The 27,621-nt window shown below is 41.0% G+C and overlaps 1 protein-coding gene across 9 annotated transcripts in view; it reads right to left on the bottom strand.

Moving 5' to 3' along the window:
* MAML3 (mastermind like transcriptional coactivator 3) overlaps positions 1 to 27,621 on the bottom strand; it is a 295,274-nt gene that overhangs the window by 83,866 nt on the left and 183,787 nt on the right. For all 9 annotated transcript variants that reach the window (XM_086889822.1, XM_086889821.1, XM_086889824.1 and 6 more), the window contains one exon: positions 11,653 to 13,137. In XM_086889822.1, coding sequence (XP_086745948.1) covers positions 11,653 to 13,137 — 1,485 coding nt within the window. The remainder of the gene's footprint in view (positions 1 to 11,652; positions 13,138 to 27,621) is intronic.

The following is a 27,621-nucleotide window of genomic DNA, read 5'->3' as shown; positions in this document are numbered from 1 at the left end:
CTGGTTGAGATGGGTTAGTGGTTAGACTTTAAGTAGAGAGGCCAAATTTATCTCATGGATGGTGCTACTACATTAGTGAGATTATAGCTAAGATTCCCCAGTTCTTCACCTGTCCCATGACTGGTTAAAAACCCATTTAATATGATAACAAATATTTCATACTATTTCCATCTGCCAGAGGTATACAGACCATAGAAAGCCATGGTGTCTGCAGTAATTTCCTGTGAACTGTGACAATACCAAAAAAATGTCTTGTGCTATTAAATGGGTATGGAGGGGAAGCAGAGAGATAAAAGCTGGATGAGGGGAAAAAGGAGGTAGACTTGAACAGGAAACTTAGACAGAGATAAAGAAAAATGGCTCATGGAGTAGTGGAAGAGAGAAAATAAGCCAATATAGGACAGATTAAAATAAAACAAAACAAAAAACCCCCAAAACAAACAAAAAATTCAACCAAAAGAAAAAAATACATCAAAAAATAAAATCCTCCCCAACCACCTGCTGGATTCAGAGGGAAAGAAATACACACTGGAAAAATAATTCCCTGGAAAATGCATCTTGGAAAATTCCTCGGCAGTCTCAGGAATCTTGCTTTCTCTAGGCAATACCATGTACAAAAATGAATTTAAAATTCAGATTATTTTGAGGATGTTTACTCTTCAAGGAATGTCATATCACAAAAGGAGGAGTCATCTCAGGACAGACCTTATACTCTCCCTAGGTAGACACTTTCAAATTATTTTTCTTCCTGTTTTTTAAAGACACTTTTGTCCAATTTCTCCAAACAGCATAAGCAAACAAAATGGATCTTATAGGTTTAACTGTTTTTCAAATCTGGAGATTTTAACCAGAAGTGACAGACCTGACAGAACAGATTCTACAAAAGGTAGCTAGCATAAGCAGCCAAAGACAAAGCTTCTGGAGTGAGTAATCAGCTTTAATACTGCCCAAGTGTGAAACAGAAATGAAAAGGAGACAGAGGAAACATGATTTTGTAACAGTATTGCTATACTTGGGTTTGTTTTCTTACAAGATACTTGATCCTCTCTAGGCAGCTCCTCTCTTAGTGTAGAGGAAGAGCTGCTAACAAGCTCACACCGGGTGTAAATGAAGAAGCATCTGTTCGGAAGATGTGTTATCACAGAATGGGTGGTTTTGTTCCAGTGTGTAAGATATGTTTTGCAGGCTAATGCATACAAAATGTTCCTCTCACACATGAAAAAGGAGCTCAGTACAAGGAGGGAGGACTCCAGAATGCAACAAGAGAACAAAGAACATAGGGACCAACAGATCGGTTCCTCTCCTTATTAACAAATTTGGCTGTCTCAGACAACACTGAGCTGGTGAACACTAACATAAAGAGGGCAAGCTTCCTATTGCCCACGAGGAATGAAATCTTTGTTGAGAGAGCAGAAGTCACATTCTTTAGCAAATTAGATGCATCAGCTGGGATTTGGCAGAACCTCGTTAGTGCAGAACTCCAAATCTGCACTTAAGCACTTACTGAGCCAGTCTTTCAAGAGGTATTAAGTGTTTCTACTATGGTCACATACATGTTAGGAACATCACAACATTAGGAAATCTTTCTGGAGGGAACACACATACTGATAACATAATGTTTCTAGGTAGCATTAGGCTTGAATATTTAGAAATGCTTTGGAAAGCACCAGAAATAGGAACCAGATAGATAAAATGAAAGACAAAATAGTAAGTCAGAAGTGAGAGGTACACCTTGCTGCTGAGCTGGAACATTTTAGCCATCCAGAGAGCATAGACTGATAATCAGAGAGCACTCCTTCATACAAACACAGGTTAGGTAGATGCTGAGCTCAGAGCTTTGAATGAATGATGACACTGGTCCTGGTATCACTGCTCAGGTGGCCAAGCCCTCTGCTGAGGCACGACCAGACTGTAAGCCATACTGATTTAGAAAAGGGACAAAAAAACCTCCTTGTAATATGTGTCCAAAAACCCCAAAAGCTATACTAGCCACAAAGGAGTATGAAAACACAAGTTTAAAAAAGGCTATTGGGTTCCACAAAAAACCCTCCACAAAACACAGTCAGAATACTCCTGAGCTACAGTCATGAACTGCAGTAAAGAAAGGTGAGCAAAAATGAGCCCCTAAAGATGGGACTATTATTTTTCCTTTGAAAATATGAGCCTTACTTGGTCTTAAGTTCCTAGCTGGAACATTAGTCAGTACTTACTGATGTTCTCAAGCAAAAGAGCTGGGATGTATTCATGCTCCTGGGACAAACAGCCTCTTTCAGTGTCATCAAAATGTTATTGAGGAGAGGGAGGTGGAGAGAGGACATTTAAGAAACACAAGGATTACAACAAAGCAGGGGATTTTCTCTTTCTGGCAGTGCTTAATCTCCCAGACTTCCCTCTGTATTTCTTCCTCTTCTGCCATTTCTTGCACCTTACAGAGCACCACAGATAATTGTGGACACTATAATTATGTCATTTATGATTTTTAGACCTCTTCACAGTGCTACCCAAAATGAAGCTGTCACTGTGTGTAATCTTTGATTAGCTGCAACACCTCTGAGGTGGGAACTGCCTCTTCTGATGTGTGGCTCTGAAACCCTCCACAAAGCTCCACCACAGGAGAAATACTTAGATTTTCTTCCCTCACAGCATTGGGTGGTTTTTTTTACAGCTTGATCAGGTGCACAGGACTGCCTGAAGGAGCAGTTGGGAAAGGATTGCCATGTATTCCCCTGTTCACAAAGAGCCCATTTCCCCATTACATTGGTAACTAGTGATGGGTACATGGGGAGAGGAACCCTGCAGCTGTCCTTGTTCCCTAGGCTGGCTCTTTATGGGTACCAGCCCTTCTGTCCTGCCCACCATAAAAGCCAGCACCATTCCCAGCTAGCTTGCAAACAAGACAGAGGAGGTGATGCAGGAAACAGCAAAGGAGGATGTATACAGCATGGAGCAAACAGTCCTCTAGATAGGGGAGGAGCCTATGCTGACTTTTCATAATTTCAGCCCCACTTCCTCCCCCAGTGATGTCTGTTTACCTGAGTACAGAGCCATTAGCAGGGAAGAAGTCACCTACACATTAAAAAAAAATAGAAAAAAAAATAAAAAGACTGAGGAAAAATAAAGAGAACAAGATGGAGGCTGCTTTTAAGGTAATCACAATTTAGTTCAAAGTAGTATTTTTAATTAGAGGATACCCTATAGCCTTTATCCTTACCAGTGGATTATTTGATAAGTTTCTTTGCTGCAAACTCCTTAACAGAGAGAAATCAGAGCAGAGGGAGAATGCAGGGAAAGAAAAGGAGGTCCATGGCAGAGCAGGCTGGGTGATCACTGTGGAGCAGAAACTCCATGAAACCTACTTAAGTGAGTTAAGCAGCAAAGACATTCCATCCTACACACAGTAAAGAGAGCGCAGAATGTGTAAGAATAATTTCTGTTGCAATAATATTTTTATATGTACAATTAAACTCTTATTGAAATAGTACTTAAAAAACTAAATTTCAAGTTTGCTTGTAATTAAATCTCAGCTTGTATATCCCTACTTTGGAGGGAGATGGAAAGAGTTAATTTTTAATCCAGTCTCTTGTTCTCTTTACAAAGGGTGGGAAAGACAATGACATAATGCTTAAATTGAAAAATAAGCTCCCAGACTACCCAAAAAAGGCTTTCCTAGCAATGGGATTTGCCAACAGTTTGTTTCCTGCAAAATAGAATAGTGAAAAGGCAATTTTAAATCTAATGTCAAATCTAATGTCATCAGAGATACATTAAATAACACTGAGGCTTAGAAATGCTGCTGAGGGTGGAAATGCAGCCCAAGATGGTCTGTTTCATCTCTTATAATCAGTATAGAGAGCAGGAAGAGCCTCAGATCTCAATAATCTAAAGTTCATTGTTATATGCCTGATGAAGGCTAATCATTCATTGATTTATACATTTATATTCAGATCTTTAGAAATTATAAGGACACTCCCAACCACCCCCCTTTAAATGGTTATTCTGTGGAAATAAGGTGGGTCTGAGTGTGTTCAGATCCAAAACAGTGCCAGAGAAAATGGGTGGACAATTGCAAAGCCTTCCCTTGGCCTTTCCAGCCTTCAAATGCATCGCAAGACTTGCTTGACTCCCACTACCTGCAAGGGAAAGCTGACCATCAATCTCATTAGTTAGCATGAGACCTGGAAGATAGGGCAAAGAAGGGAGAAAAGATCTTCCCTATCCCTCTGAAAAAGAGATGAAGTAGAGAGCTCCTCCTGGCCCTAGATCTGTACTTTTAAATCTGACCAAGACCTGCTGCTGATTTTATCAAGGCCCAGTAAATCCACTGCACTCACAACCTTCTTGCTTGTGGCTGATGAAGGAATTTTGGTACACATTGAGCAATTATGTCTCCTGTGTATTCAGTATGGACTGCAATTTGGAAACAATGTCATTTCGTTTTGTGATGTGTATTTTCTAAGAGGACTACGTGAAACCTTAGAAATACATGCACAACCAAAGATGAGCTTCCAAGAAAGAGGTCTGAAGTTGCACCAGAATCTTGATGGTACAGTTGGGTAAAATAACAGGTTGGATTAGAATGGAGGTAAGAAAAATCCCCAGTATTACATTATCTTATCATTATAAGATTCATAACTTAACATGTTTCCCCTTCGCTTTAATATTCTGAAACCAAAAGGGGAAGGAAGAATCAAAGCTTTACTCTAACAAGCAAACTGCTGTCCCAGATGGATACAGAACAGCTGGAAGTCAAGAATCCTAGGAGCTGAAAAAACAGGAAGACAATTACTACCTTCTCTTGAATATGTATTAATTTTATGAGCTCATGATTTTAAAGCAATTTTAGGATTTCTGAATATTTCCAACCAGCAGTATTGTGAGGCATGAATTGACTTGTTTTAGACATTCAGACTTCTATATTTATGAATTTAAACACAGGAATATACATTCCTGTAAAATTAAGCTCTGATTAATGTTTTTGAGATGTCAAGAAGCAAATTGGCAAAAAAAAAAGGAATTGTAGAAGGGAAATGAATAAATACAGGAGCAAGAAGCATTCTAAATGTCTACACTCCAGGAAAAGGTAAAGCTAAGGACACATATGGACTTATGGAATTTACACAAGGACAAATCTAAAACTCAGATATCATCTAAATGCAAGCTATGATTCAATCTGCATCATGGCTGGGTAATGCAAGATCCCAGACTGGAGAAAAAAGAATCAGAGCAAGTGAAACCAAAATACTCAGACAAGTGGTCATCAAGTTCTGGCAACTAGTAGTGAGGTAGTAAAGGCTAAACAGACAAAGTGCTCTCAAGGATAGGAACCTTACTCTTTGTCTTTGGAATGAGTCTTCTCTCAAAATAAAAATGGAAATCTAACTCATGAGCTGAACTCACTGTCTACATGAAAACAGGACAGTTTATTGGTTTGCAATAAACATGGAGAGTTACAAGGGCCTGAGGACAATAAGAAGTTGGTTACAGCTGGTATTTTGGTGGAACGGGTCATGAGACTGGAACGCTAAAGCTGCTGATGCTAACTTGCCCTTTCAGGAAAAAATTTTACAAAAAACCCACCAGGTTTTACATAGAGTGCTACCCACCAGGTAGCACTCTATGTAAAAATATGCTAATACTGGCTATAGACATTTCAAAAGCACAGCACTTCACAACCGCAGTTGTAATGAATAAAACTGAAGGAGAGTTGATTGGCATACATTGAATAATTAAACTATCAGACCTGCTAAATAACAGGATAAACTGCTCCTTACGTAGCAATCTAGATCTAGATGTAGGAAGGAAAACTGAAAAAAAAAAAAGAAGTAAAATAAGGGACATTTAATATATACTTTGTGCAGTCAGTAATACAAATTATCTGCTTCTAATATTTTCTTTACAGATCTGAATAATACACACTATAAGTCTTCAAGAAGCTTGACAAGAAGAAAATCACACAACAATGTATTTTTATAAATCTTAAGCAAATTGAGAAGTTTCTATGAATCAAAGAGTTACCAGTACAACTGTGTTAAAGTGGAAAAGACCAGTTAATCTGACACACTCTAGCAAAACAATGGAACAACTCTCTACCAGCAATGATTTGGAAGATTTCACAGTGAATACTGGTCAGCATGGTTTCAGAAGAGTAGGTTTCACCAAAGAATTTAACAGAATCATAGGGTTATTTAGCCTGGAAAAGACCTCTAGGATCACAGAGTTCAGCCTTTAACCCATCACTGCCAAGTTCACCAATAAAACACGGCCCTTAGGGCCATATGTGCATATCTTTTAAATACCTCCAGGGATGGTGAATCAATCACTTGCCTGGGCAGTCTGTTCCTATTTCTTTACAATAGGATGAGTGGTTTAGTTGGGGCATGGGAGCAATGCTCTTATACTTTGATTTTGCAAGATTTAGGTTGGAGAAAAAATTGATATTAAAGAAAAAACGTTGCCAAATAAAATGAACGAAGTTTGTATTACATTAATAACCCAAAGGTCACAAAATGAGGAAACAGCAACAAAATTGGTTTTAGGGTTATGCCACGGAGATCTTAGCCAAATGCTATTCAGTGTTTGTTTCTAGTGATTTATGCTAACATGGCCTCCTTTACAATACAATGGGCAGGTGACAGCAGGCATGGTAAGAAGGTTAGGCTATGGTCACAAATTGCCTGGTAAGATAGAATTCACCCAAGCACATTTTGTTAACACATTTGTCCTTAAAAGTCTACTGGAGACCGATTTCCAGGGAATACATTTGGACTTTTGTAAAAGGCAGGCACAGCATCTAAACTCCAAGTCAAAGCTTTTGTGGAAAGCAGTATCTACAAGTCAAATATGGCATAGACAGGCATTCACTACAGATTTGTAGGCTGCTCAGCAAGTGGTGCTCACTGTCTCCCCTAAAATCTCGTTAGACAGTTGTTTTTCTGTCACATTTTGATGCAGTGAATACAAATCTTTCTTCTTTACTTCCAGATAAACTTTTTAAAAAGGCCAAATTCCAGAACATCAGTAATCAATTTTCTCACTATCTGAAAGATAACCTTCAAGAAAGTGTAAAATCTCTTTTACAATTTCAGAGACAGACACACCCTTTCACTTCTAAAGGACAATGATGATTATGTTTCGGAAATATTCTTAGGACACATGTCTCCCTTTATTTTTGGCATGCAAAACCAGACTGAGCAGATGATACATCTTGAATATGTAAGATTTAAACAAAGGACAGATAATTAAATATGAAGATATGTTTGCAGGAAGGTGTAATTTCTCTCCTTCATTCACATCCCAACAATTTTAAACAATATAACTAGTGGTTTTACTAGGAAATAATTGCAGCATTCTCACAGTCCCATGCTGTGGGGTACCCCCGCCCAGGGAGGCAAAGATTTCGTTTCAGATAAGCAGTGTTAAAGTGAGAGGCGTGGTTTTAAAGCCCAGGAAAAATAAATTCCACCCTCTGCCTCTGGGGATAGGCCTTGTGAGCCCAGGAAGAGTTGCCCCAACCACGGACCCTCATGGGGTGGGAGCCCAGGGTGCTCTGATTTGTTCTGTGCCCCTGGAGCTTCTCCCTTCCTATGTCCCTATTAAGACCCCAACCTTAAACTATACTGTGGGTCAGTCCCATAAAACCCCTACCCTGTCTCTATTCTGGGCTCTCTGGCTCTGGATTTAAGCTGAGTTTGCTCTTGTGTAGAATAAATCATTTCCTGAGATCAACCAAGCAGAAACACGTCTCGTTGAGTCCCATGTCGGTCACCAGAATCCATAACCTCCCTGGACTTGATCCTGCAACTGCGGAACACAGCACCATGCAGGCAAATAGCTGTAGTCTAGTTTTACTTTTCTTACACCCATGGAGAATTCTGTTTTGTTTTGACATCTTATTACTTTCCCTCAAACAAGCGGCTCCAAACTTCAAATTTTGCCTCAGCCATTCAACTTTTATTCCTTTGGGCTGCTTTTTTCTTTTACCATTGTGCATTCATATTGACCAGCTGGAACCAAGAAAAAGCACAATTAATTATTCCTAAATTTCCCAAAGAAAACATTTTTACTTTTTCCTTTTTGAAATTACTTTCTGGTTTGAGGAAAAAGAGAAAAAAAGTGCCTCCCACAAAACCTTGCATACATCTCAAAAATTTAATGGGACATTTTAGCTTAAACAACAGTGTGATTTTTGAGAAGGAGGTGGATTAAGGCTGTCTTCCTTTTATTTCTAAAATTGTATAAGAAGTCTAAACAAAGCCACTGTTGCATCTTGGTGTGGAACTGATTTCTTTTTTTATGAGATGAGATCCAGAAAAGAAGAGGACCTCTATCCCTCAAATAACCAAAGAACTTATCAGCCCTGTGAAAACCTACTTGCTGGATTAGCCTATGAGTCCCAGATAACCAAGAATGGAAGAGCCACCCAGAAAAAAGCAAGAGCAAAAAGGGCAACACTTGCCACATAGTCACAAACTAACAACTGGTTTAGGGCAGTTCAGGGTACATGGAGCAAGGTAGAGATTAGGGAATTCGAATTATGAGTCTGACAAAGTGGAGAACAGTCAGACATGAGGTAATATTAGTAGGACAGAGTCCTGATAAGGTAAATGAGCCAGGATCCACCATGAGTTTTGCTGGATATAGATGGGTCAGGATCTGCCTATGGTTTTAACACCCAGTTCCAGAAAAAAATCCCATCAAAATTACCTTCAAGCCACCTCTGGAAAAATCCCTGACTCAAAAATCCAAACCAGTATCTGCTTTGTGTAAAAATGTCCCAACCAGTGCTCCTGTGAAGAGAAACAAGGTATAAAATGAGATGTAGGACTTAATGGTTCAGGGTACATGGGTTGTTCAGCAACAGTATGTTGAGGGCTACAACTGCAGTGACAGTACCAGTATTGAATCTCCACAGGAAAGCAAAGGACCAACACATCTGATAGGAAGAGTCTCAATACCCACAGTGCAAAGATCCTTTAGAGAACTCCTTCTTCTGTTGGATACTAGTTCTGCTACCTAGGCTGCTAATTTAGCACTCTGCCTCTCCAACCACTCACACACATATTGAGCAGAAAGGCTTCCTCTCTTGACAAGAGTAGGCAGTGATGCTCAGCATGCCCAGGATACAAGCCCAGAGCACTGACACATTAAAAAGACAGTCACGGACAGCTGACCTCCACAGAGCATTTGCAAGGCTCCAGCTGACTGAAAAAAATTATGCTTCTCTCTAAAATATACTCAATGACTGAAGCAATGAGTTAATAAAAGTATGCTACTTATTACAACAGAAGTACCTCAGGCACAAATGGGTTTTAGTTAGCATCCGTTCATATGCACAGAACTAAGCCATACCTAAATTTAACAGCAATACACAGAAAATAAGACAAGGCACTTAAGTATGTCAGATGATCTCTAAATCAGCTTTTGGTTCTCAAATATGCCCTTGTAAGAGTAACTTGACAGAAGCATACAGGTAGATTCTTTTTCTCCTTAAACATAATTTGTTAAATCATTGTGATTATTTAATACAAACATACACTTTTACAAATCTCTGTCAAACCCCAAAACTACAATGAAAGTAGAAAGTATAAACTGACAGAAAGATACATTCACTTTACATTCAGATATGTATTTCAAACTGAAGAGTGCAATATGCTTATTTTTCATCTGTGACTATCAGCATGTAATAAGTCATAGAATCAGATAATCTGCATCAGTCTAACTTCACAATATCAACATTTTTACCACTTTTGCAAAAACAGTAAGTTCCATCAAGCACATCTCATAATTATAAGCTTTCTAATTTCCCATAGGGAAAATGCTTTTCAGGGAAGAAGGAGAGAAAGCAGGAAGAAATACATTACAGTTAGAAACTTATTATTTCAACCTTTCTCACCAAAATAAATCCTTCCAGTGTAGGCAAGTGGGTTCCACAAGTAGTAAAGGACCTTTTGATGTCTAGACAAAAGCAAGAAGTCCCTTATCCTGGGTGGATCAATAAATGTGAATTGCACATAATATATAACAAAGTATGGCTCTGCCTTAAGTTTCTTCTTTGTTTGTCACAGAAACCTTGGCTACCCACTCATATTGTGGAATTGCAGAGAGATATTAACATGAATTTCTTGACTTATGAAATGGAGGAGGTGGAATTAACTCTTTCACTCAGGCAGTTCATCCTCACAGCTGTTTGATATGTCTTTGAGTTCAACAGATTTAACAAAAGCAAAAGAGAGGAAGAATAAAGCATTAGGCAGCATGACCAAGAATCCTCAGCCTCTCAGTTACAAACTGACAAATCTGTAGCTACAATTACAGTCTGAGTTCCATGTAATTATTGCAGTATTTCTCTCTATGAGCCTTCCCAAAAAGAAAAGGTTTTAGACCACCTATGTCTAATAAAATAGGCAAGCAGAATGAATATAAAAATACGAACCTTTGAGCTGTCACCATACATCCTGAACCAAAACCAGGAGGCAGATGAACATTTCTTTTTGTTTTGCAATTAATTTTAAATAATACGTGATGTGCTCTGACCTGGTAAAGCTCCTACTTCTCCTTATTGGTTGATCTCCAAACTCTACAAGCTGAAGGAATGACAAAATTTGCTATATTTCTACATGCATTACAGTGTGAGTCACAGATAAACCATAGTCAGAATGAAGTATTCCCTGTAGGTGGTGTGGAAACATCTAATTTAGTGAAGAGCTGTCATGCTAAAATTATCAACCAACAATTCTATTAGTGTATTATACACTATCAGTGTATATCAGACTTCTTGACATGTTCTGATGTCACATAACTTCTGTGAAGGCATCACCTGCTTAGGGAAGTCATTATTAATTACAACTAAGGATACCCTGCTAACCCAGGAGGCAATAGGGCATTGACTGGTTATTAACTCATTACAAAGCTCATTCCCAAGCCTGGCAACTGCTGCACCAGAGTTTAGCATGGAATACATGTGAGACAGTGATGCCAAGGCTCTGAAGCAAACATGGCTTTAGCCTCTTGCTGAAAGACAAAATACTTGGGGTTGCTAAAGACTGCTTGAAAGTCCCAGAAAAAACCATCTCATCTCATCACCATGGTCCAAGTGCCAGTAGAAGCATTCTGTTATTCTTACTTTTTCTGGTCAAAACCAAAGGTACTTGACACCCAAAATGTTCTTCCTTTGCTCCCAGAGCCAAAATGCCAAAAATGCTGTTAAAAGCTGGCTTGATCTCTACCCCAAGAAGAAGGGACCAACTGCTCCATCTTTTTGTTACAATGCTAACTACACTGTGGGAAACAAAGCCATGCAGTGATTTGGGATCTACAACCCACCAAGTCTTGCATTATGAAAAAAAAGGAAACAAACCCTCCAAGGAAGAGTGACTTCTGACCCAAAATTTGCCAGAGTTGCCCTAAGCACTCATCAGAAGAGGCACAGGGAAAGGGAATTAACAGCAGGTCTAAAGTATAATGCAATATAATTTAAGTTGTTTCTTAAAATAATCAGGCTTCAATACCACATGAAAAATCCAAGAAGCGTCTGCAATGATATTCCAGACTTTCCAGGAGAAAAAGGAGGCAAATGGAGGAGACTGGACAAGGAGATACTAAGCTTTGTATTGGCCTCTTGTTGTTGCCCACATGTTGTGCACTCACACTTACCTGACCAAGGGCAGGGAGTGTTGGATATGCCAAGGGCTGATTTATCATTCCTTTCTGCTTCATTATGAGCATGCATTTCTGCTCCTCACTCAGGTGTGCCATCTGAGCTGGCATCTGTGTCTGCTGGGACTGCTGCTGCTGGATGTATGGCATCATGGGGTTCTTCCCAGGATTTGCCATTGGTGGAGTCATCCTCTGACTCAGATCAGTACTGAAATGGGTCAGCGGTTTGGTGTTGCCATAAGAAAGCATATTGGACTGTTTACTCAATGAGTTTGTACCCAAATTATTTGGCTGCTGACTGATCATGTTCATGTGATTTTGAGGGAGGTAGTTATTAATTGTGGTCTTCTGGGAATTGTTTGCCATAGGAGGCACTATTGGGTTTTGGTTGTTAAAGGCTTGAGAATACATCATTGGACTATTTGGTTTGTCTGCACCAAAGGGTCCTCCATAGGGACTCGATGGAGGCCCCACCGGTGACCAGCATGAGGGCTGATTTGGATGTTGCTGCTGCTTCTGCTGCAAGAGCTTGGCTCTTTGCTGCTGCTGGGCTGCCATCTGCTTGAGCTGCTCAGCTGGGGACAGCTCAGCACTTGGCAGGCTCACTGGCCCAGGCCCCGATCCTGCCATGGCTGATGCTGGGTTCATCCGGAAGCCGTTTCCAGAGCGTGCCTGCATCTGTCCAGGAGTGTGGGCCTGGCTGGGAGTCTGAGGGGACTGGACAACACAGTTTGCTGGTGATTCAGCAGGGACTGGGACTGGTGGTGCGCTGGATGCAGAAGCAATGCTGGAGCCTATGGAAGTGTTGGAAAATGGAGGACCAGAAGAAGATGGTCTGACCTGGGGAGACCCTAATGGGACATGAGCAAATGGAGAATGGGATGGATCACTTTTTATGCTTGCACTCTCCTGAGTCTCTGTGGCAGGCCTGGGAAATTCGGGCTCTTTCTTCTCTTCAAAGTCTTCATTGAACAAATCCTGTATATCATCTTCTGGGACAGTGTTTGCCAGCTCATCTATGAGCTCCTGCCACTCCTGATCATTTAGGTTAATGTCTGAGAAGAGCTTGTTCTGATTCGAAAGAGATGTTTCAGAAGTGTCTATGCAGTTGGAGTCATCTGAAGGCTCTTGCTTTAGTTCCTTGTTCTGCAGGATGTTAAAACTATCATCCAGCTCATTGCAGCCATTAACAGGGAGCTTTATCTCAGAAAGCCCACCATTTTCACCCAAGTCTTCTAGACCACTCCTGTGAGTTCCACTGTTCTGCAGGGGCAGAGCAGCTTTCATGTCAAGCTGGTGAAGAGGAGAGACAGCAGGCAAAGGCAAATTAATGGGCAAGCTGTTGATTGCCTCAATGCCTGGCACATCCTTTCGTGTCCGCTTGCTGGTTGGAGAAAAGTTCCCATCACAAACTCTGTTCTGTTGTTCTCCATTGAGAGGTGAACGTGTGCCTTCCAACTTCCTTTTGACTGTCTCTTGAAGCTTAAAGAAAACAAGAGGAATGAAAAAAATTAGCCATTTGCAGATGTAAAAGAAGTGCTCATGGGCACTGTGACAAGGTACTCCTCATCAAGCCAGTGACAATAAATTTTAAAACTGATTAGGAAGTTTGTCTGATTTCATTCTTATGCCTTGATCAATTTGAAAACAGTCTAAAAACCAGCAAACAACCAAACACCTCCCCCTCTCCCAAACAAAACCTTTCCTTAACTAGGAAAGCAGAACTGTACAATATGTCTCTGCTTTCCAAGATGAGTCTGTGCTACCTTCTAAGAAATTTAGGGAGCAAGTTGTCTAATTCAGCATTTTAGTGTCTAATACAGGGATGAGATTTGAACAGTGTGCCTAACACAGTGAGGATTCTTAAACTGGAAAAAAAAAAAGGAAAAAGGAATCATTAAAATTTACTACTCACTCTGAATTTCTTTTTTGTTGGAAGTTTCTAGAAGCTTCTTAAAAAATAACTGCAATATTGAGATTGACTACTTATATTGAAATGTGTTGTTGACAAAAAAAAATTAACATAGTTTCTTTTTATTAGCAATGTGTTTTTGGTTAACATATTGAGAATCACTTCTAAGGAAGAAAAAAAATATATCCACCCTAGAAAATAGAAGGCACTTTGCATAATGTTAATCAAATAATGAAAAAAAGGAAATCAGCTATGTGCTAGAAGCTAACATAAAACATAAATAGCTAACAGAAATAATAGCATGACAGATATATAGAAAAGCAAATAAATTGGAATATAAGAATTTTATAAAAATTGTGTATTAACATCAGCTTTAAGTCAGGTTATAGAAGCACAGCAAAGAACTTTAGCAAGCAACAGTGCTCCCCACTCACACCCAAGATGAGTCTGTTACTTATATACAAGGCTAAAATAAGCATCTCTCTTTAGCTAAGGCAGAAAACAATAATGGGGAGGGGAGGAAGCAAAGAGGTCACAGGTCTAACAAATGCCTTCAGGACACACTTGCATCCTTGATACTAGAACAATAGAAGACAAAATACTGAAAGATTTTATCAGTTTTTAAAGTATTCTTGCTGGGAAGAAAGTCCCATATATGCAACTCCCACCCTTTCCCTAACCTAGAGGTCCTCAACCTTCTTTCCTCTGACAATCCAGATCCTATTTATTCCTCCCATCCCAGAGGGCTGGTTCCCCTTTCATTCCATGTGTAAGACAGACAAGCAAACCCCTATCTTGCCCAGGTTTTGGAGGGAGTGGTTCTTGGAAGGCTGTACTCTTCGCCTACCCCTCAGGCCAGCCTGGCCTCTTTCAGCACACAATGCAGAGGAACGTAGCCAGTGCAGGCATTGCTGCAGCCACAACTGAGCATGCATGGGACATTAAGCTACAGGTGAAGCTTCTCTTCAGCAGAGAGCCAAGCAGAAAGACAAGGCTAGGAGTCTAAGCAGACCACCAATTCCTTGATTTGCACTGGAGCAGAACAGCTTTTTAATGTGGGAAAATAACTAATACGTGAATATGAGTCCCCAGTGGGTCACTGTTGGAATAAATAACCAAGACTTTGCTGCCTGTTCTGCCTTGCACAAAGCCAGTGTATGCCAAGCCTCCTGCAGGTAGAAATTCCTCCACCTCATGCCTTCTGTGGTGCCACACAGACCAGATGCTCTGTAACCACAGCCTGTGCCACATGGCTGGTCTCCTCCTCTGGTGTCTGGTCTTAAAACCCTGGAGAGTTGTGGATGTTCATCTAGGAGATGAAAAAGTTCTGAGCTGACTTTTATAGCACCTTCCAGTACCCAAAGGGCCTACAAGAGAGCAGGAGAGGGACTTTCTACACATGATAGGACAAGGGGTAATGGCTTCAAACTGACAGATAGTAAGTTTAGATTAGATACTAGGAAGAAATTCTTCCTTGTGAGGATGGTGAGGTGCTAGCACAGGTTGCCCAGAGAAGCTGTGGATGTCCCATCCCTGGAAGTGTTCAAGGCCAGGCTGGATGAGACTCTGAGCAACCTGGTCTAGTGGATGGTGTCCCTGCCCATGGCAAGAGGGTTGGAATTAGATGATTTTTAAGGTCTCTTCCAACCTGGAGCATTCTGTGAATTTATGCTTATGCAGCTCTGTAGCAGCTGTCCATACCCTGAGTCTCTCCTGTCCCCAGTTTCTGGAGATGAGGGAACAGCATGGCCACTGGTTTGCACCAAGTTCTTCTCCCTGTGTTGCAGGCTGTGATGGGGAACTAGCCTGCAGCAAGAAGGCTGTGAAGGTCCAAGTTTTGGGGGCCCCCTATCAAGTCCCTGTCACTGTGCTCCCACTCCTCTCCCAAATGCAGCAGCTCTTGTCCCCATGAGCTCCAGAGATGCAGGTGGGAAAGCACACTGTGCCACTCTCTCTAGGTTAAAGACTGGCATAGTCAGGTTTAGCAACCACAAATCCCGCAACAGTCTGCAGGAACCCACCAAGCTGCAGAGCACAGAGCCCTGCAGGAGAGCGTCACCTTCTCATCTCTCTGTGCCACAGCAGCAGAGCTCTGCTAGCAAGAGGCACTTGCCCAGAGGTTGTAATTGATTCTATTACTGTGCCAGTGGAAAGGAAGTCCAGGAGTAGCATGAAGGATCAAAATCAGATCTCACAAGAGGGCTTATGGTATGGCTCTCACCTCTGCTGCCTCCCTCCCCTACAAACCCATGTTAAACTGAACACTGGTGTGTGGCATTACAGCTCCCTGCTGCTTTTTGAGTCATGTATTTGCTGTGCTGTAGAATACTACAGCTGAGTTGGTTCCACTCATTTTTATATAACCCTGGATCAGACCCTGGAGAGAGGAAAGGATGGTACAGATGTAAAGTAATGGCACCGCCTCACAAGTACAACACCACAGCCCCAGGGCAAGAAAAGAAAGAGCACACACTGGCCTTAAGTGCAGGTGGCCAGTTGATATAATGGGTTAAAATAGCATATTTAAATATTGCCCCTTAATGTATCACTCACAAAATTTACAGCTGAAATCACCCATTTCAACTCCTAAGCCATCTCACTACAAAGTCACTATTGCCACATCAGAAAAACAAACAGCAAGTGACTCAAGACCAAGCTCAATGGGCATGCACAGGCTAAAACAGGATTTGAAGAAATGTTTGAAACCTATTGTGGCCTTTAACCCAAATTCATATTGACCAAATGATGGGCTAAAGTAAGAACAGGACTTGGTGACAGGCTTCTCATTGTGAAGTAAAGTTCCTATAAGGAAAAGATGGGAAAAAATTTTGTCTTAACGACAAGGGATGGAGTAACGAGAGTGATTATATCCTGAGGAATATAAGTCAACTGACTCAATATGTTTTTCAAGTTTGAATGAATACTTTACAAAAATATTGGTAACAGTAATACACATTTACATGGTTTCACACTTTCAAGTTTTAAAACATTTACTATTTTATCCTGAATCCATCATCTTTTTTGTATATGAAGGTTTACCAAAAGAATCAAAACTATCTAGTGGCAAATAACCAGCTCTAAAAATATTGGTTCCTAAAGTTTCATCATGTGCTGGAACATGGATGTCCCCCTGTACAAATATACAGTGACTTTAATGAAATTAAAAGCAGTCCCAGTATATAAATATTCATAATTATGTTCATTATGCATTACAACAAAAAGCAGCTTGACATGGAAACTATTTTCTATCAAATATAAAACATACAGAAGTTGTGCCTTGCTGCAAAAAGAAATTAAATTAAACCTATTCTAAGTTTGTATCTCCACATTGTTGTCCTTCAGAGACTTTAGGATTTGGGGCATTAACAGGCACTAATATTTTTATTTTCTTTGTCTGCTCATTAAAAAACTGTAGGTAGACAGAAACTGAACATGAAAAGTTTGTTTGAAGGCAACATGACGGGTACAACCTTTGCATGTGGGGAAGCTCCTTGACTCAAGCATTTTGGTGGAGTTGTGAGCCATAACAATAGATGCATCTCCTTTTTCTGAGGTACGGCACAGAAATATTTTTATCAAATGATTTCATTATTTCACTCCAAACCACCATATTAACTCCTGAATTGCTTGGATATCCTATGCTGAGCATATACTGGCAAACATTTTACCACCACCAGGATTCCACAGTGTCTTAGACTAAAACCCCAGCACTTCCCCTTCCCTTCTCTCCATAAACACAATCCTTGAATTAAAATAGTATCTTTTAAAGTACTCTCCTCTCCTTCTTAGTACAAGTACACAGTTTGTGCATGTTTTACAGCCGTCATTGTGAAGATACTAGCAAGAGTTGAGAGATTTATGTCTAGGAGCAGAAGACTGTTGACACCTAAAATAAAAATAAAATAAATAAAAATAAAAAAGAAAAAGAAAAATAAAAATAAAAGAAAAATATCAAACTCAAAGGAAAATGTAGAAATAAAACAACCTCCTTCCAGCTTCATAAGCCTTTAGCTTTATTCACACTACATATTTGGTTGATGAATCTTCATTTCACTGCAGTTTTCTACCCCAAAGTACAAGATGGTGAAGCAGGACTCTTGACTCTTTATATGCCTTTGCAAAAAATCCAGTTGCAGAGAGAGAAAAGGTCAAATTTTGGCAGGCTGACTTTTTAAATGACTTTCAATTGGAGGAGAAGCAGGGGTACAGAGGTTGTGCATGCAAACACACACTGACCAATAATCAGTCTAATCCAACCCATCCTGAAATCCTCGGCAGAGCTGCTTGGACATGCTGTGACAGACCCAATAGATAAACAAAAATGTGTGGGGGTTGTCAGCAGGGCTTTCATCTGTGAGGAGAAGCTGCTCTGCTTCATCTCACCAGCAGCAATCCATTTTTCAAAAGAAATGAGACAGAGGTACTGTTGTTATAGCAACAGCCGAGCCATTTGGCAGCCCATCCTCCACTGTGGAGCTGCCTTTGGTGGGCGGCTGTTCCAGTTGTAGATGGGGAGTGACTGGGGCTGTGGCAGCAGAATATCCTTTCATTGCTCCTTAAAAAAAAAACAACACAAAAACCAGAGAGAAGTGGGGAAGCCGAGGCTAAATTTTCTCTATGCCAGTAGAAGCTGGATACAATTCACAGGGTCTAACACAGGTCCACTTCTCCTCTGTGAGCCCCCACATAAGGAGGCTGATGTCACTTCTACAGATGTTTTTGTGTACCATCTACATGTAGCCACTGACTTTCCTCTCCCTAGGGCAGTTTTAGCCACTTCAATACAAGACAAGGGCAACAATTCTGAGAGGTCTGGTCCACTTGGTTCACCTGCTCTGCTGGAATGTGCCCCCTCTGAAGCTATCTTTGCTCTCTGTGGGAAAGCAGAGAGACAAGCCAAAGCCCAAAGTCCATCTTCCTCAGATATGCATGTTTTCAAAAAACAAGGGTTATTATCGTCTCCACATGCTCCTCTGTGACTCTTTCTGTTAAAAATTGATCTATTCAATTCTTCATGTTGAATCAGTCTGCCCCACCAGTCATCATGACCTTCAGTTCCTTTCCATGAAATGAATTCAAGTCTTGGGCCTTCTTCCAGGGTTTCTACTCTCCCTTCCACCAATGTGTCGTTTGCCTGTTTTTTTTTTCCCTTCTTTTCCTGGAGCTTCTCCGGAAAGATCTTGACACGTCTTACCTCCAACAGGGACTACTTACATGAGCTCTGCCAAACACCACCCCAATTCATCAATCTCCAGCTAGCACCCTAAAGACTGAGTCAAGATTGCTACTTCTTGTGCTGCACTCAAATGCTATTAACAATTTAGGAAGAGTCCCAGGAGTGGCTATGAAGTGACAATAAACAAGTGGATTCAACATGACAGCATCTAAGATTAGTAAGGAATAATCTGCATTGCCATTTGCATGCCAGAAATTGAGCTTCAATATCTGAAAGGATTTTTTGCACACACCTCCTTGCTGTATCACCTCTGATGCTGCCATTCAAAAGTCGGAGTTGCCAGAGCGCCACTGCGTGAGGTACAGCCACATCTTGTCACCAGTGTTTCTAAGTCCACCAGCTCCATTGTGGCCTCCCAATGACACTTGCTGCAGTGTCCTGCAGAGGTGGTGGGGAGCAGAGGACAGCCTTTCAAAAATCCCTGCTAGAGCTGAACTCAGCCAAGCAGCCAAGCAACATGAAGGTGAGTTACAGATCACCACTTCCCACAAATTAAAGTATTTCATACATCCAACAACACCTCTACTATCTTAATTTCTTCATGCTGCTGAAAGCATGGCACTGATGCCTGCTAACTCACTTGGATGAAGTCTGATGTAGTAAACTGATTTTGGAGCACAATTGCTCATTTAAAGCATATGCTGTTTTTCGCCATTCTAGACGTGGCTGCCCATGTCTTATTGGCCAGGGCAATGTTTCAAATATACAGGAAATTCATGTTGTAAAATCTGTCTGAAGTTGGTAAAATCTTATCCTGCCAACCTAGCAGTAACCTGTTCAACTCTGCAGGTTCACAGAGTACCCTCTGCCTCAGGAAAGGGGTCAACCTTCTGTCCGTTACCCTGCAAAGGGCTGCTGGGGTCTCTTGTTATCACCCTTGGTTTTGCCATCAGTCACCAGAAGAACAAAATACCTCCCAGTAATAGTAAAACAATGATCAAGGCACTGGGTAAACCTGCAGGAGTTAGCAGAGAGGAAAACAATCCGCTTCCTCACATTTTAGCCAGTCAGACAGGAAGGGGTGCTCTCTGAAGAGCAAGAGTTTTGGTGCCTGAATGCAAAGCTGGCAGCACGGGCCCATTGCTAGAGCTGCCTGCCAGCTGTCAGGGCCCCAGCCACCTGTCAGCCTCCCAGACACCAGCAGGAGCTAGATCACACTGGGAGATCAAGCAGAGAACAGGGAAGAAGAGTAACAAAAAAAGGCACTGCATGAGAACAAAATAGCAACAGCACTGGGGAAGTCAAACCAGGTGAATGCTGTGACTCCACCTGCACTCAGTCAGCCAGGTAAGGAAGTTGGTATGTGCTAAAGCAGCTTGAGAAAAGCTGAGTGCAAAGACATTGCACAGCAAGTTTAACTGAACTTTGGAGATTATTTAATGGATGGAATACTGTTATCACTGTCAAAGAGCCTTCCCACCCAAGTGTATGATCCACATGGTTTACTCCTCTTCAGTTCTATCTACTAATTTAAACCTGCTTTGGCCCAATGGGGTAAACACTGGCAAAGCAGTAACCTCATAGTTTTGGGAGTGCCAGCATTGCTCCATCTGTGCGAAACTTAGGAAGGTACTAAGAGCCTATAAGCTGAACTACTGAGCTGGCAGTCCTTACTGCTGCCTCTCACACCCACCAGACGAACTCTGCTCTCTCTGAAATTGTCCTTTGCAGATGGCTTGAACTGATTTTCAAGGTGTGTTATAAGGCTTTAGTCGGGCAGCCTCCAATTGACTTTTCTGGGAGCTGTCCTGAGAAGTCTTCACCCTTTCCAATCTGCTTTGTATATAGATAGAAGAGAGAGTAATGATAAAAAGCAGACTTTTAATAAAAAAGTCTGCTTATTATCATTAAAAAATTAAAAGAGATTATTGAAGCTGTGCCTCCCAAAGAACTACAAATCAGGGTAGAAAGAAATGCAGGAACCTCTTGTATTTTAAACTAAGAAGCAGCAAAATAACACACAGTGTTGTTGCACATGCACCATAGCTACTCAGTTGCTCTTTAAACTGTGTATCTGACACTAGGAATGATTTCCTGGGGAAAATCTTGTCCCAGCTCATCCTTGGATGAGCACAAGACGTAGCAGGCTAGTGAAGTATGCTCATTGCATCTGGCCTGCCTAGCAAGGGTTTTGTGAGACATGAAAGTATTCCTGTCTTCTGCAAAGAAGGAGCAGCTCTGTGACACAGCCTTTCCTTTCCTTGTCATTGAGGCACCCAATAGGATGTGAGATCTGTTCCTGATATCAGAACAGACAAACTAAAAATTTGTCTAACTGAGGTAAGGAAAAAGACCTTCCTATGGTAAGTCTTCCAGCTGCTTGCAAAATGCTGCCATGGCACAATCTACATACATAATATACTACACCAGAATATTCTCAGAGAAACTTCAAAAAAAGAGCCAGAAGAGATGGTGAAGGCATGACAGAAGTCCCCGGATGACATCACAGATTTCCATGGACTGTGAGTTTCTACTGGATCTCTTTTACTACCAAAGGCTGTCTAGTGTAGGATCTCTAGAAGACATAGCAAACTGACAGAAGGCTGAACCCAGAAATGGCACAGTCTTCCATTCATATCACTGGTGTTAACTCCCAACACACATCACCTCATGGCAACATAGTTACTTATTCCATAGCTGTATGAAGCAGCACCTTTCAGCTCCTCAAATCAGTGTGGGCTAAGAAATTTCAGGGATTCTTCTACATGGCTAAGTTCAAGTTCATGCTTTTTGAAGCGAAGTGTTTCATACAATTGGAAAAGGAAGGAAATGAGAGTCACATAGTCTATACACCATACCTGTTCAGGCCCACACATTTTAGTCACCCTCTTGGGGAAACATCATAAATGAAACTTCCACTTGAAAATAATTTAAATATCAAATTAACAGATTTCAGCAACTAACACATTAAAAGAAAAATCTTGTGAATCAGTCATTCTGTGCTGCAAACAAAATGGTGAATTTAGCCTCCTCTTCCCCATCTGTTCCCTGTGCCTGAATGGGCAGCTTGGCTGAGGACATAGGTCCGATGAAGATTTCTCTGCAAGGACAAATACCTTTAAAGGAATGCAGGTTATCTAGGTACAGATTGAACAATTAATGATACAGTAAACATAGCAAAGGAGACCCAAGCATGGGGGAAGGAGGGAGAAATTAATGTTTTGCATAGTAATTAATTATCATATTTTTTCTACATTTTAATTATTTGCAAAGTAATGAGACGTCTTTTGGGGAAAGGAAATAAAAAATCCAACATGGGACAGATGAGTTTGGAAATAAATTTGTGCTAAGCTACTGACCATTTAAAAAATAAATAATGAAATAAAATAACTGAAAATCCCAAAATAGAAAAATATGTCAGAGACAGCTTCTTCCTTCAGTGAAACAATTCCCTGATCAGCATAATCAGCTTGATCCATGTCTAGGAAAGAAGAGCAATGCAGGAACTGGTTGTTCCTCTTGGTTTTGTATCTTGGTTCTCTTTAAAAGAACACAGGCAGCAGCAGTTTTGAAAGACTCCTGGACAAAACCCATGGCTCAGTCCTGAGAGGTGCTGAAGCCCTCGGGTCATAGAACCATAGAAAGGTCTGGGTTGGAAAGGAACTTAAAGAGCATCCTGTTTCAACACCCCTTCCATGGACAGGGATAACACCCCAGACCAGGTTGTTTAGGACCCCATCCAACATGGCCTTGAACACACCCAGGGTGAATCCTATTCAGGTCACTAGGAATTAAGAGTGCATTGATAAGGTCATTTCTACTACATCCAAATTTCTTCAGAGATAGACACTATGTCTGATGGAACAACTACTCTTTGCATTCATTTTTTGGCTTCAATGCAAGTTATAGGCAGTACTTGGGGGGGAAAAAAATTTAAAAAAATTTAAAAAAAAAAAAAAAAAAAAAGCAAAAAGCAAAAAGCAGGATCACTGAAGATCTGTGGAGATTCAAGGAATTCAAGGACTGTATAGGATGCCCCAGACATGTTCTGATTTATTCTGAGTACAATTTGGGAGCTATTTGCTATGGGCTAAAGAGCAGACAACACTGAATAGCAGATTTGCCCTAAATATGGCCAAGTAAACCATACAAACTTTAGCTCTTTGTGACCTCAGTACCTCCGCCTCAAGCTGACCTCAGGTCTCACAAAGGCATGTGGCACAACTGATAGAAAAGCACGTCTGGTCTTCTAGCTCCCAGCAATTACCAGAGTCACAGACTCACAAGGCTGGACCTGCTGTGTGGCATGAACTGCAGATGTACTATTTAAGTCTACTGATGAAGTGTAAAGAAAAAGATTTTAAGCAAATGAAGGCCCTGATTCAGCACAATATTTAGGCTATGGTTCACCTTGAGTACATTAAGCAACCTAAAATAGAAAGAATGGTTTATACAATGAATGACAACATCAGATCAAGACCTTTGCTCAGGTCTTACCTTCTTTATTTCATTCACAGCAGCTGTCTCCATCCCAGGATAAACCTCTTCCTCTCTCCCCTCTTATTCTGAATATACATACACAGTGTTGAACTCATGTCAGGAATGGCAGGAAGATGCCCAAATCCCAGAGGTGTGTAAGGCTTTGGGATCCCTCTACACAAACCAAAAAGATTACCAGGAGAAAGGTGGGCAGTGTTCTGCCAAACAGGTCACATTCCCAGTTAGTTGTGGCCATGCACCACATTACAACCAAGCACTTTTACCTATTTGTGTATTTTGAAAACAGCTCTCCAAGGGAAGGAATTGCAGCTCATAATGCTATAGATGTCTGTACATTCCCAGTGTACACAACACAGGTTCTTTTTTTACGTTTTTCCTTTTGCTGTTAAAAAAACTTCCCTGTTTTTTTCCACACAAGTGCACACATTCATATGTTAGTCACTGCCCATGATACTCACATGGATTTTAATCTCAGAAATCTATGCATGCTAAGCATATATTAGCATCTAATTAAAATTAAATTTAGACTTCAAGTCCCATTCACCACTGAAAGTTTATGCCCTGAACAGTGCTAAATACGTGCAAGACAATAAAGCACTTCTTGTAGGTAAAGACCAAGTCACAGAGAACACTACAGTTCTCTCCTAAATCCCTTGAAGCACTAGACATCATAGTTTGCTGTTGGATAAGCCAGAGAAATGCATTTTAAGCCAGTGTGAACTCATACAATGGACTTCCACTAATCTTATTTATCTTTCTAAAGGACTTGTCCTTCCCTCCTTTTTCTCGTGTTGTAGGAATGTGTCTTGGATTGCAGTGTAGGATGTGACCAAAAGTATGCATTCTATTACCATCTGTTAAAACCAAGTGTGGCAGTGTTCTTTATCTCTTCTATGACCCATCCTCCCTTCAGGGGGATATCCTCTGTTAATGGGCCATTGAGTCTCACTGCAGGACTGATAAAATTACATCATCCCATTGTGAGATGCTCCACCCAGAGGGAGGAGACAAGCATTCCTACCAGGATATAAACCGATCTAGAACACCACAAACAGCCTTTCTCCACTGGATTCACAGAGGAAAACAAGACCCATCTACACCACCACTGGACCTCCAGAGAAAAACTACACCCTTTCTACAGGATCACTGCTTCAACAGAACCACATCTGTCACTCCAGGAGGACTGCAGCCACAATTTAATCGGACTACTACCAACACCCTGACCAGCAGGGTATCAGATTGTATTCTGACTCTCAGTGGGTTGTTTTTTTGTTGGTTTCTTTTGTACTACTGCATTTTTATTTTAATTTCCTTAGTAAAGAACTGTTATTCATATTCCCATATCTTTGCCTGAGAGCACCTTGATTTCATTGTTATAAAAATTTGGAGGGGAGGGGTGGAGGGTAGTTTACATTTTTTTCCTTTTCAAGGGAGGTTTCTGCTTTCCATAGCAAACATCTGTCTTTTCAAACCAAGACAGAATGATAAGCCACCTAGTACTAAGTGCTTTTAATTTGTTAGTCTGAAGACAGTACTCTTGGTCTGCTACCAGAATTATGTGGTCTCAGAGAAAAACATAGGTGAAGTTACTCTTAAAAGAAAAACCTAATTGTGTGTCAATGCCCCCCGCCCCTTCCCATAATTTATCACTTAAATGTTGTCATTCAGATGCAAACATACATGAAACCTCTAAATTTCACTTGAGAAAACAGAGCAAGGAGCTGCCTGAAAAGTCAGTGGCATGGTTAGAATTAGACTCAAATCTCCCAAATCCTGTCCCCAGCCAATGGGAATACAAAATATCTTTTATTTTGTCTGATCAATGTGCTTTTGGTTCTCCTTTTTTTTTCTTATTCAGTAAAAAGAAGGGGTGTATATGGGGAGCTATGAAGAGGACAAGGAGTCTGGGAACTCTAGCAAGCACCATAAGAAAGGTGCAGGCAAAAACAGGTCAAGTCATTCCATTGCATTAAGAATGCAATTCATACCCCCTGTACCAGGCTGAGATGGGAATGAGATAAATCATGTTCCAGAAAGTGTCTTTTACTTTTTACTGACCTTAAAGGGAGCCTTGGTAACTAGTGAAAAAAGACACATCCACAGTCAGATGCCTCCATATGGACCCTCCCCAAGCCACTGTTATTTTCCCAGTCACAGGGCATTAATTACATGCCACTGCTATTGACACCTGTGTTTAATAAAGATTTCTGTTTGCATGGATCAAGTCTTTCCCCCAGTTTTATTTCCAGAGGCTTCAGTTTTGTTCCACTAAACTCTAAGAAAATAAGATTGAAATTTTCATAGTTTGGCCTATAATAATGATACTACATTTACTCTTGGAAAGAATGTTACTTTCTTGCCTTGCCATGGGAAAGAAGGTTGTGTGGCTCCAAGTTCTTCATTAGTAACTAACTTAGATGTTCAATCACTTCTGGGTTGTTAAAGAGAGGCAAGGAGAAGGGGAGAGTTAGCAGGAGGAGCTTCAGCTAAAATCCCAGATAAACAGTACATAGTGTAACAATCATGACGGTCTAAGCAAAGTCTATAGAGAGGGGGAAAAAAAAGTATTTTTAATTAGACCCATAGAAGACCATAGACAAACTTTGGGGTAAGCAAGCACTTCCTCCTTCTTTAGTTAGTTATAGTAACAACTGTAACAATGAGCAGACATGCTAAAGAAATTACATAAAATCACATAGATACTGGGCATATAGGATTGTGTGCAAATCTGCTGTGTGATAAAATTTCCCATAGTACAATATTTGTTTTTAAAGGAAATTACATGGGCAACAGTTTGAGTTTTTTCCTAGGGCTATTTACAAAACTCATTTATTTTTTTGTCCTTTCTTCTAAGCTTTTCAAAACAGTAAAATGAAAATAAAAGCCTGTCAATTAGCATATTTCAGAATTAGAGTAAGGGCCCAGCTTTAAAATACACAGCTGCCTAAGACTGACTTTTTTTCAGTGCCAGGCGGATGATACAAGGCCAAAACCAGCCTTGGATAGTATGGGTCCTCTGTAAGATTTGCAGGGGACTGTGATTTCATTGTATCTGAGGACATAAGCCATTATTATTTTTTCTTCCCCAAACCCCAAAAGCTGTCTGATATTGCCAAAGTCAGAATTGCAATAATCATATTAGAAACATTTAACACTAAACAGAGAGGATTTTCCTGAGTCATCAGTAAAGTAGTAACAGCCTTCTCCTCTCCCTGCTAATGAGAAAGGACTGCAATGCCTGATACTAAAGCAGATATTTTTCCCATTGAGTGTTCCCAATGTTTCTCTACAGCAGCATAGCCTACCCAATGAAGTTTTCTCTGTACAGGGCATGGAAATGTTACCAAACAGAGAACTATTAAGTGGGCCCCAGGTAAAAGGCTCCCTAAGGAGCTGTGGGAGAAAAAAATAGGGCACAGCACCCTTCTTGGGAGTGCAGTCTCCCCAGTTAGATACTGTGGAGCAGAAGTTCAAACCACAAGGATTCAGATTAAACCACAGAACTGCAGAGATTCTCCTCTTGGTCCCAGCACAGCAGGGCTGCAGACAGCCTGTGTGCTCTGGCATTCCTGGCTCCAACCTCTCCTAGGCACAGATGCAGGAGTATTCCCTGGGGATAAAGTGGCTCTTGTGCTGCTGCCTAAGACCGACAACTAGTCCCTGCCTCCTTTCCCAGCGCTCTGCTGGAGTCATGGAGCTGTGATCAGAGTGTCAGCAGTGATCAGAGGAGGCTGCAACAACTGAGTGGCAAGGTGCCATCTCAGATATGTGCAGTGACGTGAGGCTGCAGGGAGCTGGGTGTGAAATGTTCATCAGGCAGGTGGGAAACATTTGCTCCTACCTTGCACAGTCCCATCTTTTTCCCTCTACTGTCCCAGTTCAGATCTCACAGCCTTGTAGTGTGAGCCTTCTGCAGCCTCAAGTTTTCTGGCTCTAGAAAGCAAGGTAGCCTTAGAACATGAGCCTTTCTTGTGACATCTAAAGGGCCTCTGCTTGCCTGGTGCATGCTCGTATTCTGCAAACAACCTCTTCTCACCTTTCTGACTGCTTTCTTCCCAGCTCTGGTGTTCACAGTCTTGAATAAAACATTGAGAAAAACTGACCTCATTAGCAATTTCCTCAGAAGGTGAATTGGAGCAGGGCATTTGTCTCCTCCAGCAATTTTCAAACTCACATGAAAAACGTGAAAGGAGACAAAGCCTAGGGTTGGTCCAGGAATTCCATCTACTGCAGATGAGAGGAATTTGTATAACATGGCCCCTATATGCAGTGCAAACAAGAAGCTTCTGCTACAGCTGTTTTCTTGACTTTCCTCATTTCAATCTACTCGTCAGGAACACTAAGAAACCTTCTTCACATATGCAGGGGGCTTCAAAAG

The sequence above is a fragment of the Cyanistes caeruleus genome, chromosome 5, assembly GCF_971803275.1.
Source record: "Cyanistes caeruleus chromosome 5, bCyaCae1.hap1.1, whole genome shotgun sequence".
In the NCBI taxonomy this organism is placed as follows: domain Eukaryota; kingdom Metazoa; phylum Chordata; class Aves; order Passeriformes; family Paridae; genus Cyanistes; species Cyanistes caeruleus.
This window is presented reverse-complemented; position numbering and strand designations above follow the sequence as displayed.